This window comes from Thamnophis sirtalis, unplaced genomic scaffold (genome assembly GCF_051295495.1).
Source record: "Thamnophis sirtalis isolate CommonGarterSnake01/CBP01778 unplaced genomic scaffold, rThaSir2_p1.2 scaffold_2, whole genome shotgun sequence".
Lineage (NCBI taxonomy): Eukaryota > Metazoa > Chordata > Lepidosauria > Squamata > Natricidae > Thamnophis > Thamnophis sirtalis.
The window spans coordinates 41,284,854-41,300,156 of NW_028261382.1; the positions used below are offsets into that span (position 1 = coordinate 41,284,854).

Here is a 15,303-nt window from a genome sequence, read left to right on the forward strand (position 1 = left end):
CCGGGGCTGAAGAGGGAAGAGCGCGGTGCGGTGTCTGTGTGTGTGTGTAAGGGATGCTCCTTCCTGAGACGAGACGATGAACCCAACACCCATGGCCCTCCTCGCCTGCCTCTGCCTCTTGGGGATGCTGAGACGTAAGTGCGTGGTTTTCGGTGCCCCCCTTCCGTCCCCCCCAGTAAATCCAGGGCTTTGTTTGAAATGGGATGAGGGCCTGGTTGTTCTCGCCTCCCCCGGAAGGGAGCAGACAGAGGAGGGTAGCAGCTTTCGGTGGGGGAAGAATGGCTATTGTTAGTGGGCTCAAACACCCCCCCCCGCCCCTGTGACTCTATTAACTAGAGGCTGGTTAGGGGTCTGGCCAGTAGGCCCTCCTTCCCCCCCCCCCTTCTCCTGGGGTTCAAGACAAGAAGGCCATATCAGGACTCCTAAAAAAAGAATGGGATGGGATGAGATGGGATGGGATGGGATGGAATAGAATAGAATAGAATAGAATAGAATAGAATAGAATAGAACTAGAACTAGAACTAGAACTAAAACTAAAACTAGAATTAGAATTAGAATTATAGAATGGAATGGAATGGAATAGAATACAATAGAATAAAGAATAGAATATAACTGAATAGAGAATAATAGCTTAGAATATAGAGAATAATCGAAGAATAGAATAGAATATAACAGAGAATAATAGATTAGAGTAGAAAATAGAAAATAGGAATAGAATAAAATAGAAAACAGAATAGAATAAAGAATAGAATATAACAGTAGAGACTAATCGAAGAATAGGAATAGAATTATAGAATGGAACGGAACAGAATACAATAGAATAGAATAAAGAAGTGAATAGAGAATAATTAGAATATAACAGTAGAGAATAATCGAAGAATAGAACAGAATAAAGAATAATAGATTAGAATAGAAAATAGAAAATAGGAATAAAATAAAATAGAAAATAGAATAAAGAATAGAATATAACAGTAGAGAATAATCGAAGAATAGAACAGAACAGAATAGAGAATAATAGATTAGAATAGAAAATAGGAATAGAATAAAATAGAAAATAGAATAAAGAATATAACAGTATTGAATTGAATTGAATTGATTATATTTCTATGCCACCCTTTCCCCCAGTAGAGAATAATCAAAGAATAGAATAGAATAAACCAGAACAGAATAGAATAGGATACTACAGCCATACTACATGGGTAAATATACTTAGGCAGCACTATCAGAATTAGATGTTCAGCAGATTGACAGCACGAGGGGAAAAAACTGCCCCTTGAGAGGAAAAATAACTAGAAGGATCTAAGGAAAAATATCTGGTCATCATCTTCCCTCCAAAAATAGATCCCAGCGATGGAGGATCTTCCTCCCATGATCTTCCTAAGCAAATCGCATCTTTTAGCTGCCCAGAGATCGGATGGCTTTGATCGGATGTGGGGTGATAGGATCAACCACCCCATCACACCACCAGCCCTTAAGGGACCTGGGAGGTCTTCTCCTCGGTCCTGGGGAGGGGGGTCCTCTGTCCACATTCCCCCGGGCCAGAGCTCATCCAAACGGGGAGGTCAGCTTCAACTCCGTGATGTGGACGATGGGCTTTGTAGCAGATCCTTTCGGGAGGCTAATCTCTCTCCTTGCTTCAAATCAGCTGAGTTTGAAGGAAACCAGATTCTGGTTAGGACAAGAAATTCCACAATATCTGGGGCAAAAGAAATTTATGGTGTAGATCCCCCCACCCAAAAAACCCAGCGAACTGCATGCTTTTAACCCCTTCGGGCAGAATTTCCCCTTCTTTGCCGTTTCTTAGAATCGTGGAGAATTCTTACAACCATGAGACCCTTGGAGATCCTCTAGTCCAGCCCCCAAATTGAAAATCTTCAGACCAATGGCTGCTTCAATCATTGCTCGAAACCCTTCACCCTCCCACAATCCCAGCAATCAGTTTCTTGTCTGGCTGCTTCCCAGCCCTCTCAGGAGCACAAATATATATATATAAGGAGGAGATCTGTGGCTTAATGGCTAAGACGTTTGCCTAAGGTGCAATACAGCACAGGTTCGAATCCCAGTAAGGGTATGGCTAGGTGATGAGCGCTAAATAGCTTGAAATAGATCTATACTAGTCTCCCTTTATTTATTTATCAGCACAAATTAAATAATAAATTTAAAAAACACACAAATATAACAAAGGCAACAGTAAAAATATTGGGTTTCTGTCGTGATGGACTCTTGTGACGAGCCGATTGACAGATAATGGAAGCAGTTAGCTTCCTCCCATAATTGGGGCTTACCAGGGGTTGTGACACTATATATATATATATATATAGATAGATAGATAGATAGATAGATAGATAGATAGATAGATATAAAGATATAGATATAGATAGAGATATAGATATAGATTATACACACACACACACACACACACACACACACACACACACACACACACATAGATATAGATAGAGATATAGATATAGATTATATACACACACACACACACACACACACACACACACACACACACACACACACACACACATATATATATATATATATATATATATATATATATATATATATATATATATATATATATATATTTAAATTGGTACATTTTATTTCTTTCAAAACATTTAAAAAATTCCACGTCTACCTGAACAGCCTTTTTTTCCTGGGCATAATTAATTTGGAATAAAGGCACAACAATGATCGTAACTAGTAATCTTAATAAAGATATCGATATTGATCATAAAATAAGAAAGCAATGTGTTTGTCCATCTTGCAATATTTTCAATCCGATTTTTTTCATTCAGTAAACGAAATTCTTATTTCCCGCTTGCTTCAAAACTGGTCTCTGTTCCTCCTTTTAGCTCAGTTTTTTTTAGACTCTTCCTCCGAGGGCGAAGCCCCCCCCCCAAAGCCCCCCCCCCACTCTCTCTTCCTCCTTGTCCTTCCCATCCCTCTTCCTCGGTTTTCTCCTTGCATTGATACAACCCAAGCAGGACGAGAGAGATTCAGGTTCGGTTCCAGGGGCTTTCAGATAACCCCGAAAATTCACTGCAAGGTTTTGATTTCAGTATTTTTTTTAATGTTCCCTGTCTCGGGGAAAAAATAATAATAATCAAAAACTCCGTTGCTGGTTTTGCTGCCGTTGCGCAGGCAGATTTCTTCAGGCCAAGAGCCTCCCTCGAGGCTGTAGGGAAAAAAAGGGGGAGGATTTGGGTCCTGGGTTTTGGGTGGATTTCTCTGCATTCTTTCCTGAAATTCGAATGACGCTAGCTGCTGACTTTCTTTTGGCAAACACAACAGAGAGAGAGGGGGGGGGAGGTACAGACAGAGATACACACAGAGAGACAGAGAGAGAAAGAGAGAGAGAGAGAAAGAGAGAGAGAGAGTGAAAGAGAGACAGAGAGAAAGAGAGAGAGAGGTACAGAGAGAGACACACAAACACACAGAGAGAAAGAGACACAGAGAGACAGAGACAGAGAGACAGTGTGTGTGTGAGAGAGAGAGATACAGAGAGACACACATACACAGAGAGACACACAGAGACAGAGACTGAGACAGAGAGAGACACACACACAGACACACACACGAACACACAGAGAGAGAGACAGAGACACAAAGTGTGTGGGTGTGTGTGTGTGAGAGAGAGACAGAGAGAGATACAGAGAGAGAGAGAGTGTGAGTGAAAGAGAGAGATACAGAGAGAGACACACACACAGAGACAGAGAGACAGAAAGACACAGTGTGTGTGTGAAAGAGAGAGATAGAGAGAGACACACAGAGAGAGACAGATAGAGAGACAGAGAGACACAGTGCCTGTGTGTGTTAGAGAGAGACAGAGAGAGATATACAGAGAGAGACACACACACACACATGGAAAGAGACACACAGAGAGAAAGAACAGAGAGAGATACAGAGAGAGATACAGAGAGAGAGAGAGTGTGAAAGAGAGATAGAGACACACAGAGAGACACACACAGAGACAGAGGGACACAGTGCGTGTGTGTGAGAGAGAGAGAGAACAGAGAGAGATACAGAGAGAGAGAGTGAAAGAGAGAGAGAGACAGAGAGACAGAGAGACACAGTGCATGTGTGTGTGATAGAGAGAGACAGAGAGAGATATACACAGAGAGAGACACATACACATGGAAAGAGACACACAGAGAGAGAGAACAGAGAGAGATACAGAAAGAGTGAAAGAGAGAGTGAAAGAGAGTGAAAGAGAGATAGACACACACACACAGAGAGACAGATAGAAAGACAGAGAGACACAGCGTGCGTGTGTGTGTGTGTGTGTGAGAGAGAGAGAGAGAGACAGAGAGACACACACACACACAGAGACAGAGAAATAGAGACAGAGAGACACAGTGTGTGTGTGTGTGTGTGTGAGAGAGAGAGAGAGAGAGAGACAGACATACCAGAGAGAGAGACACACGCAGAGAGAGCGAGAGAGAGAGAGGAAGAGAGAGAGAGAGAGAGATATTACTCACACCGGCCATCGGGGAATAACCACAGAGATCGCAATTGGATTGCCGGAGAATATAAATGAACCATCCTCTCGTTCCCAGAAGTATTTCAGGCAGCTATTTTTGGGGAAGGGAATTTCGACTCTGGCCTGATTCTATCAAGGCTCTCCACTGACAAGGTTAATGAAGCCTCCAGCCTCTGAGGCAGTCTACCTTCCAAAGCTGCCTGGAATCATTCAAGCAGGGAGATGGGGCAGCGTTATCTACATTGAATAAATAATAAATCAAGATATATATTTTTTAAGCCTGTTTAAGTGCCGGAGGGCTGTGCCAACCCGATTTACAGCCACGGTGGCCCCGTGGGTGGGTGGGTGGGGGGATGACGGGCAGAGAAAGAACACAGAGGCCCAAGCAAAATAAAAAATAAAAAACCGGGGAGATTTAGGTACGAAGAGCTGAGTTCTAATTCTGCCCTCCGGCACCGGTTTTGGAGATCTGGAGTCGCGATCGGCGGGAAGAAGGCGGCTTTTACGGGCTTCTAACAGACATTTCCCCCCCCCCCCAAATTTTTTTCAGGGGGTCTCGGGACCGACACGGAAGAGCGGCTGGTAGAACACCTCCTGGACTCGTCCCGGTATAACAAACTCATCCGTCCGGCTACCAATGGCTCCGAGCTGGTGACGGTGCAGTTGATGGTCTCCCTGGCACAGCTGATCAGCGTGGTTTGTATTGGGTCGACATCTTTAACGCCCCACTTTTCTTATTTTTCATAGGGGAGTCAAGGTTGGCATGCCTAAGAGTCCTCCCTTCCCCTCTTTCCCTCACCACGACCTTGGGAGGGGGGGTTAGGTTGAGAGAGAGGGCCCAAAGTCACCCAGCTGGCTTTCGTGCCTAACGCGGGACTAGAACTCACCATCTCCTGGTGATTGGCCCAAATTCACCCAGATGGCATTTGAATTTATTATTTATTATGAATTTCTTTATGCCTAAGGTGGGACTAGAACTCACCATCTCCTGGTGATTGGCCCAAATTCACTCAGATGGCATTTGAATTTATTATTTATTATGAATTTATTTATGCCTAAGGTGGGACTAGAACTCACCGTCTCCTGGTGATTGGCCCAAATTCACTCAGATGGCATTTGAATTTATTATTTATTATGAATTTATTTATGCCTAAGGTGGGACTAGAACTCACCATCTCCTGGTGATTGGCCCAAATTCACTCAGATGGCATTTGAATTTATTATTTATTATGAATTTCTTTATGCCTAAGGCGGGACTAGAACTCACCGTCTCCTGGTGATTGGCCCAAATTCACTCAGACGGCATTTGAATTTATTATTTATTATGAATTTCTTTATGCCTAAGGTGGGACTAGAACTCACCGTCTCCTGGTGATTGGCCCAAATTCACTCAGATGGCATTTGAATTGATTGTTTATTATGAATTGATTTATGCCTAAGGTGGGACTACAACTCACCATCTCCTGGTGATTGGCCCAGTCACCCAGATGGCATTCATGCCTAAAGCAGGACTAGAACTCCCCATCTCCTGGTGACTGGCCCAAAGTCACCCAGATGGCGTTCATCTCTAAGGCGGGACTAAAACTCCCAGTCTCCTAGTAATTGACCCACAGTCACCCAGTCGGCTTACATGCCTAAAGCAGGACTAGAACTCTCCATCTCCTGGTGATTGGCCCACAGTCACCCAGATGGCTTTCCAACCAAAGGCAGGACTAGAACTCCCAGGCTCCAGGTGATTGGCCCAAAGTCACCCGGTCGGCTTACATGCCTAAAGCAGGACTAGAACTCTCCATCTCCGGGTAATTGGCCCAAAGTCACCCAGCTGGATGTGCAACCAAAGGCAGGACTAGAACTCCCAGCCTCCTAGTGATTGGCCAATGTCACTCAGCTGGCTTTCATGCCGAAGGCGGTTACTAGAACTGGGACTTCAATTCTCCCCCATCGGAGGGCGTTTGAATTCAGCTTGTCAGAAACCTGAAGGATTTGAGTTGGGGGACGTAATGATGGGGTTTGCCTTCCGCCTGGACCATATCTGTTCACTCCCCCCCTCTTTTGGGGGGTTCCTTCTCTTCTCCCCTCTCCCATTTCTGGTTGCAGCACGAACGAGAACAGATCATGACCACGAACGTATGGCTGACCCAGGTAAGACTGGTTCCTTCTATTCTGGTTTCGCTGGGTGAATAGATTGCACAGAGAACAATCAAGGACCAGAGAGGCACGAAGGGGGTTCTGGAGGCCATCTAGACTAACCCCCTTCCTTTAACGGCGAGAGTCCACGAGTTCTCTCCAATTGGGGGCTTGTTCTCCAGGGTGGAGAGCCTCACCTGTTCCTCTAGACAGTGGTGGAATCTAAATTTATGTGGGCGTGGCTGGGTGGGGCAGGGTGTCATGTGACTGGGTGGGTGTGGCCAACTTTTTTTCACCGTTGAAAGAGCCAAGGTGGCGCAGTGGTTAAATGCAGCACTGCAGGCTACTTCAGCTGACTGCAGTTCTGCAGTTCGGCGGTTCAAATCTCACCGGCTCAAGGTTGACTCAGCCTTCCATCCTTCCGAGGTGGGTGAAATGAGGACCCGGATTGTTGTTGGGGGCAATATGCTGACTCTGTAAACCGCTTAGAGAGGGCTGAAAGCCCTATGAAGCGGTATATAAGTCTAACTGCTATTGCTATTTTTTTTCTTGCCGGTTCGGGCGAGTAGGCAGGAAAAGAACGTTTGAAAAAAATGGGGAAAAGAAGCTTCCAACAATCACGCAACTCACAGCTGATTGTACGATCCTCGGAAGCTTTTTATTCCCCCACTACCGGTTCGCAGAACAAGGGACAATTGTCCCAACCGGTTCGGCTGAACCAGCACGAACCGGGAGGATTTCACCCCCTGCCTCCAGAGGACACGTCTTCCATTCTGTTGTCCTTCAGAAGATCTAGGTAATCTAAGTTAAGGAAGGGATCCCAAGACCAAGAAAAGGAGATGGGTTTCGGTAGGTGAGATCCATAGCTAACTTGCGCGATTGTCCTCGGAGGTCTGGCTGTCCGTTTTTCGTGCTTTACAGGAATGGGAAGATTACCGCCTGACGTGGAATCCTGAAGAATTTGACGACATGAAGAAGGTGCGGCTGCCTTCCAAACACATCTGGCTGCCCGACGTGGTGCTTTACAACAAGTAGGTAACCAAAAATGGTTGTTCCTAAACCCGGGAGATGCTAGGAACTCAGATTTCCCGCCGAGTAGCCTTTGAATTGGGAAGGCGTTGGGACAACAAGTGTCAAGTCAGTGAGAAGAGGGCCATGACTCTCTATCATTCCTGCTTATTTGAAGGGAAAAAATGGATCCTGAGAGGTTGGGGTAATTTTTCTGGTCAATTCCACAGGCCAATTGAGTCAATTTCAGAATCTCTTCTAGTCAATTTCATAGTGCTAATTAAAGAAAAAAAATCTGATTGTCAGAGATTGGGACAAGTCTTCCCTCGGTCTCTGGTCAATTCCACAGCCTAACTGAGTCAATTTCAGAATCTCTTCTAGTCAATTTCATAGTGCTAATTAAAGAAAAAAATCTGATTGTCAGAGAGATTGGGACAAGTCTTCCCTCAGTCTCTGGTCAATTCCACAGCCCAATTGAGTCAATTTCAGAATGCCTTCTAGTCAATTTCACAGAGCTAATTAAAGAAAAAAAATCTGATTGTCAGAGATTGGGACAATTCTTCCCTCAGTCTCTGGTCAATTCCACAACCCAATTGAGTCAATTTCAGAATGCCTTCTAGTCAATTTCACAGAGCTAATTAAAGAAAAAAAATCTGATTGTCAGAGATTGGGACAATTCTTCCCTCAGTCTCTGGTCAATTCCACAACCCAATTGAGTCAATTTCAGAATGCCTTCTAGTCAATTTCACAGAGCCAATAGAATGATCCCTGGATTCATTTCTCCTCCAATTTGGGTTACAGCTAGTCCTTGACTTATAACCATTCATTCAATGACTGGTTGAAGTTGCAACTTCAACGGCATTGAAAAAAATAGACTTGTGGCCATTTTTCACACATATGACCTCCCCATGGTCAAAACCCGGACACTTGGCAACTGACTCATATTTATGACGGTTGCAGGGTCCCAGAGGCCCAGAGTCGCATGACCCCCCCTTTTGTGATCTTCCATGGGGAAGCCAGATTCATTTAACAACAGCGTCACTAACTTAACAACTATAGCGATTCACTTAACAACCGTGGCAGGAACAGTGTCTCGCTTGGCAAATAAAATGTTGGGCTCCGTTACGATCAAGGACCATGTGTGGAAAAATTCAGCTCTGATCCCAATTCCACTTCTTCTTCTCTCCCGCCCCCAGCGCGGATGGCATGTACGAGGTGTCCTTCTACTCCAACGCAGTGGTCTCGTACGACGGTAGCATCTTCTGGCTCCCGCCGGCCATTTACAAGAGTGCTTGCAAGATCGAGGTCAAGCACTTCCCTTTCGACCAGCAAAACTGCACCATGAAGTTCCGCTCGTGGACGTATGACCGGACGGAGATCGACCTGGTGCTGAAGAGCGACGTGGCCAGCTTGGATGACTTCACCCCCAGCGGCGAGTGGGACATCATGGCTCTGCCGGGCCGCCGCAACGAGAACCCCAACGACTCGACCTACGTGGATATCACTTACGACTTTATAATCCGCCGAAAGCCGCTATTCTACACCATCAACCTCATCATTCCTTGCGTCCTGATCACCTCCTTGGCCATCTTGGTCTTCTACTTGCCCTCCGACTGCGGCGAGAAGATGACCCTCTGCATCTCAGTTCTTCTGGCCCTCACCGTCTTCCTGCTCCTCATCTCCAAAATTGTGCCCCCGACCTCGCTGGATGTGCCCTTGGTCGGCAAGTATCTCATGTTCACCATGGTGCTGGTGACCTTCTCCATCGTCACCAGCGTCTGCGTCCTCAACGTCCACCACCGTTCTCCCACCACCCACACCATGCCTCCTTGGGTCAAAGTGGTCTTCCTGGAGAAGCTGCCCACCTTGCTCTTCCTCAAGCAGCCCCGCCAGAGCTGCGCCCGCCAGCAGCTGCGCCAGAAGCGCCAAAGCCAGGAACGGGCGCTGGGCAGCTTCTTCCTGCCAAGAGGGACCCGTTCCTGCACCTGCTACGTCAACCCATCCACCGTCAAGAAGTTCGGGACAGGGAGCAGCAGCGGAAGGACCTTTACCGAAAGCTCCGAAGGCGTCAACGGTTTCCGGGAAAGGCTGGGCCAAGCGGCGCCCGAGCAGGAAGCCTGCTGCTGCGGGTTGGAGGAAGCGATCGACGGGGTGCGCTTCATCGCGGACCACATGAAGAGCGAAGACAACGACCAGAGCGTGAGTCGGCTGAGGGATAGGTCAGAAAACGAGGACGGTCATAGAGAAACATTTGGGGGTTCATTGGAGGCTGCCCTATGCCTTCTCGAACTGCGTTTTTCCACCATGGGTGGTGGACTTCAACTCCCAGAGTTCTTCAGCCAACATGTGATTCATGCATGGAACTCTGGGAGTTGAAGTCCAGAGATTATTAAGCATGTTGACTGGGGAATTCTGGGAGTTGAAGTTCAAATATTATACAGCATGCTGGCTGGGGAATTCTGGGAATTGAAGTCCAAATATTATAAAGCATGCTGGCTGGGGAACTCTGGGAGTTGAAGTCCAGAGATTATAAAGCATGCTGACTGGGGAATTCTGGGAGTTAGAGTATAGAGATTATTAAGCATGCTGGCTGGGGAATTCTGGGAGTTGAAGTCCAAATATTATAAAGCATGCTGACTGGGGAATTCTGGGAGTTAGAGTATAGAGATTATTAAGCATGCTGGCTGGGGAATTCTGGGAGTTGAAGTCCAAATATTATAAAGCATGCTGACTGGGGAATTCTGGGAGTTAGAGTATAGAGATTATTAAGCATGCTGGCTGGGGAATTCTGGGAGTTGAAGTTCAAATATTATAAAGCATGCTGGCTGGGGAATTCTGGGAGTTGAAGTCCAGAGATTATTAAGCATGCTGGCTGGGGAATTCTGGGAGTTGAAGTCCAGAGATTATAAAGCATGCTGGCTGGGGAATTCTGGGAGTTGAAGTCCAGAGATTATAAAGCACGCTGACTGGGGAACTCTGGGAGTTGAAATCCACACATTATAAAGCATGCTGGCTGGGGAATTCTGGGAGTTAGAGTATAGAGATTATTAAGCATGCTGGCTGGGGAATTCTGGGAGTTGAAGTCCAAATATTATAAAGCATGCTGACTGGGGAATTCTGGGAGTTAGAGTATAGAGATTATTAAGCATGCTGGCTGGGGAATTCTGGGAGTTGAAGTCCAAATATTATAAAGCATGCTGACTGGGGAATTCTGGGAGTTAGAGTATAGAGATTATTAAGCATGCTGGCTGGGGAATTCTGGGAGTTGAAGTTCAAATATTATAAAGCATGCTGACTGGGGAATTCTGGGAGTTGAAGTCCAGAGATTATTAAGCATGCTGGCTGGGGAATTCTGGGAGTTGAAGTCCAGAGATTATTAAGCATGCTGGCTGGGGAATTCTGGGAGTTGAAGTTCAAATATTATAAAGCATGCTGACGGGGGAATTCTGGGAGTTGAAGTATAAAGATTATAAAGCATGCTGGCTTGGGAATTCTGGGAGTTGAAGTTCAAATATTATAAAGCATGCTGACTGGGGAATTCTGGGAGTTAAGAGTATAGAGATTATAAAGCATGCTGGGTGAGGAATTCTGGGAACTGAAGTCCACAGATCATAATGTTACAAAGGTTGAAAAACAGTATTCTAGAAGATTCAGTGTTTCCAGCAAGCGGCATAAAATTATAGAGCCATTTTGTCTTGTGGTGAAACCGGGCGATTATAGAGTTAAAGTTCTGCTTTAGGCATGAATCCAAGGAGGTGACCTTAGATATTTCTCTCTTCGTGTCCAAGGCATAAAACAGTAGCCAAATCTTTCGGGAAACACTGCCAAGAAAACTGCAGGGACGTATCCAGTCACCATTAAATCATTTTGTTTTTTAAAAAAATATGTTCATTAAAAAAAGCACCCTAAGCAGAAATGTTTGATGTGCGTGGGAACAAAATGCAATTAGTTTTAGTCTTACTTTTGGCTCAAATAAGCCAGTACGATAGGGACGCAGCGGCTCAGTGGCTAAGATGCTGAGCTTCGAAAGGTCGGCAGTTCGAATCCCTAGCGCCGCATAACGGAGCGAGCTCCCGTTACTTGTCCCAGCTTCTGCCAACAACCTAGCAGTTCGAAAATGCAAGTAGAAAAATAGGGACCACTTTTGGTGGGAAGGGAACAGCGTTCCGTGCGCCTTCGGCGTTGAGTCACGCCGGCCCCATGACCACGGAGACGTCTTCGGACAGCGCTGGCTCTTCGGCTTTGAAACGGAGATGAGCAGCGTCCCCCTAGAGTCGGGAACGACTAGGACATCTGTGCGAGGGGAACCTTGACCTTAAACCAACACGATAACCATCCCCACCACTAGAGGGCGGTAGGAGGCAGTTCCCAAGCAGGTCCACTAGACTAGAGTGCGCTAATCTCCCTCTGTTGTCCCCTTTCTAGGTAAGCGAGGATTGGAAATATGTGGCGATGGTGATCGACCGCCTCTTCCTGTGGATCTTCATTTTTGTCTGCGTCTTCGGCACCATCGGCATGTTCCTTCAGCCCCTCTTCCAGAACTATGCCACCAACTCCCTCTTGCAAATCAACCACAATTAGCCCACCTCCGATGGTGGCCAACGGTGGTCTTCTCCGGCTTCAGGAGGGAGGAGGACACTCAACGTGGCTCTTCCTAGGGACACCGTCTCCTGTAGCTGCCAAGAGGTGACCAAAGACCTTTCACCTCTTGGCCCTTGGTTGAAGGCCAGGAAGAGAAGACCACCTGAGGAGAACCTCAACAAGTTCTGGAAGGGGTTCGTTGCTTTGGAAAGCTTGTGGACCAAGGGGTTGACGTGATCAACCGGTTGAGTAGACTTCTTTCGGCACGAAGCAGGTGTCCATCTACCCTATCGGGACCAGCTTCAGTAGCAAGGAACAGTGAAAGAAGGAAGTTCTCCTACCCAAGATGATGAAACGATGTTCCTTGCTACGATGAAGTCCTACCGATAGGCGGCTCTTGGGAAGGATTGTTGGATTTCCTCAAATCTTTCCAGGAACAAGCTGACCCCACCAAGGATGGGAAGTCCTCCCCTTTCGGAGGAGGTGGAGGTGATGGACCATGGATGGTGGAGATACTTCCTGCAGTTTCACTGCCGTTGGGCATTTTAGATTAGTTCTCCTCTCTTAAATAAACCATGGCTTAGTCCAGTTATGGGGTATTAGCTCCCAACTCAGGAAATATATATATAGATAGATATTTATGTTTGTATCCATCTTTCCTGGATGTCTCCATGAAGCTGCATAAGAATGGGCTTTGCAGCGGCCAAATGGCAGTCAACAGGTTGAGTGGCTTGGACAATCCTGGTTTGTTGAAGGGTAGACAAACCATGATGGGCATTGACCACTAGGTCTGCAGATGGGGGGGACAGGGGGGGGGGAGTTTCCAACTAGATGGAAGGTTCTGCTGCCGATCTATAGGTAGTCCTCAAACTTACGACTAGAGTCATTGAGGACTACCTTTGCTGTTTTATCCTTCTGGGTAGGATGAGCCGGCAGGTGAGATGTCCTTACCTGTCGGCGAGGATGGATATCCGAGAGGAGGAGAGAGAAAAAATGGTTTGGGCAGAGATGAAAGTTTTAGACTGTCTTCCCGTTCTCGTATCCTCTCCGACCAATTGCTAGCATTGAAATATCAATAAAAATAGATCACCTATAACCGGAGGGGTGTTTTTTGAGGAGTGCTATGGGGTGGGTCTTTGGGGGAGGGGGGGTCACATGGGAAGGGGGAAATTGAGCGGTGTGGTGGCCGAGAAGTGGAACTTTCTCCTCACAATCGAAGAGTTCAATTCTAGGCAAGATATTTCCCTCCCTGGGCTCAATGAGAATATATCTGCTGGGGAAAAAAACTCTGCACCGGCAACAGGAGTGGCATCCGGCCAGTAAAACACCCAGCTCCATTCAGTTGCCCAGATTCCGCCCTGATGCAAGGGATTATGGGGTCATTAAGAGGGTGAGGTGTGGGACCAAGGGGGGAATTGATTGTCTGGTTTGCAACAAAGTCACGGAAAGCTTTTTGCAAGCTATTTTTGGCCCGTTTCGAAAGTGCAGGGTTGCGAAACTCAGGGTAAAAACCAACTTTGGGAACTTGTGAAATTGCTTGGACTTCCCAACTCCCAGAATCCCCAGTCAGCATAGTTGAGAGATGGGAAGGCCTGGGGGGGGACGACGGACAGGTTTTTTTTTCTAGTTTTGCCATCTCAATTTAAGATACGCGGACTTCCCAATTCCCAGAAATCCCCCGTGCTTCAATAAGATACGTGGACTTCCAACTCCCAGAATGCCAAGGGCTGGCTGGGGAATTCTGGGAGTTGAAGTCCAGACGTCGGGAAACGGCCAGAAGTTTATGCTCAATTCACTGAAGTCGTGGCTTATCAGGTCGCAAAAGCGGATCACAGCCCCCCCAGGTTGCTGAGACTGTCTTGCAAACTGTTTGAATTTGGATGACGCAATTGTGGGGACGGTTGTTAAGTGCGAAAGGCAATCCTAAGTCAATTTTTTCCCAGCGCCTCCGAAACCCTCATCGTTAAATAAACGGTTATAAGTTGAGGACTCCCTTCATTGCCCCCCCCCCAAAAAAAACCCCCGAAAAAGGCTGGGAACGAGGTGTAATAACATGGGCAAAATTGGGCCTAATTCGGTAGAAACCCTCTTTGCAGCTACAACGATAAGCCATGATTAAGCCTCCTTGCATTCTTCCGGGGGGGGGGGGGAACCACACACACACACACACACACACACGGGAGAAAACAGCCGCTACAGAAAAAAAAAATCTATTTTATTTCAGGCAGAATGCAATGACTTTAGTCCATCCAAGTGAGAGGATCCGGAAAGAGAACGAAACACGGACTTCTTCGATTAAAAAACATGGGGGTGGAATAAAACATTATTACGAGAGAGGGGTGTGTGTGGAATCCGACGTAAGGCGGGGATCGCGACGGAAGAGGGAGACACGAACCACGGAGGTATGGGGAAGAGAAGGCTCCAATTTTCGAGGCTTGTTTTTTATTAAGGAAAAGTAATTTTTTTTTTACCATGCTGGCTTGGGAACAACCATGGTTAAAAGGGGGGGAATTATGAAAATATCTCACATCAGAGGCCAAGTTTTTCTCTTGGTTTAAGATAAGAGGGTCTTCCCCATGCGGCCCCTTTAAATCAGGGGGGGGGACTTCAATTCCACCAGTTGAATTCTGGGAATTGAAGTCCCCCCCGTCTTAAAGGAGCCGCGTCGGGAGACCAACTGGCTTACAGAAGCAACCGTTAAAATCAGTCATTTGGGTAACTGCCCCCCCCCCAGGAGACGGCGGAATCTGACATAAATGCATTTAAAACGTACATGTTTTAATATCCCAGGGATTGGTAAGAGTTGGCTACCTACAGGGGATTTGAGTGGGGAGAGGGGGGAAGAGTTCAATTTGGCCCCATCCCAGAAGCGGCCCCCATTTGAGTGTTTGAAAACGCTGTGCTTCTGTTTCAAGATTCAAGAGAAGGGGGAAAAAATCTTAATTTTTGTCCCACTTTTGTACATCAACATCCACAGGATGGGACAAAGGGGAAGAGAATTTTTTTAAACGCTACTCTCCGGGTTAAGTATCTACGAGGAAGATTTCGAGAGTTGGCTTTTTTTTTTTTAAGCCTCTCCAACATTTGAAACT

The 15,303-nt window shown here is 46.4% G+C and overlaps 1 protein-coding gene across 1 annotated transcript; it reads left to right on the forward strand.

Annotated features, from left to right (window-relative positions):
* Positions 1 to 13,307, forward strand: CHRNB2 (cholinergic receptor nicotinic beta 2 subunit). Its single transcript, XM_087705087.1, has 6 exons — positions 1 to 134; positions 5,046 to 5,191; positions 6,593 to 6,637; positions 7,544 to 7,653; positions 8,827 to 9,829; positions 12,056 to 13,307. Exons 1-6 carry the CDS (start codon positions 77 to 79, stop codon positions 12,209 to 12,211), a joined length of 1,518 nt encoding a protein of 505 aa, XP_087561213.1. The 5' UTR covers positions 1 to 76; the 3' UTR covers positions 12,212 to 13,307.
* Positions 13,308 to 15,303: the final 1,996 nt, after the last annotated feature.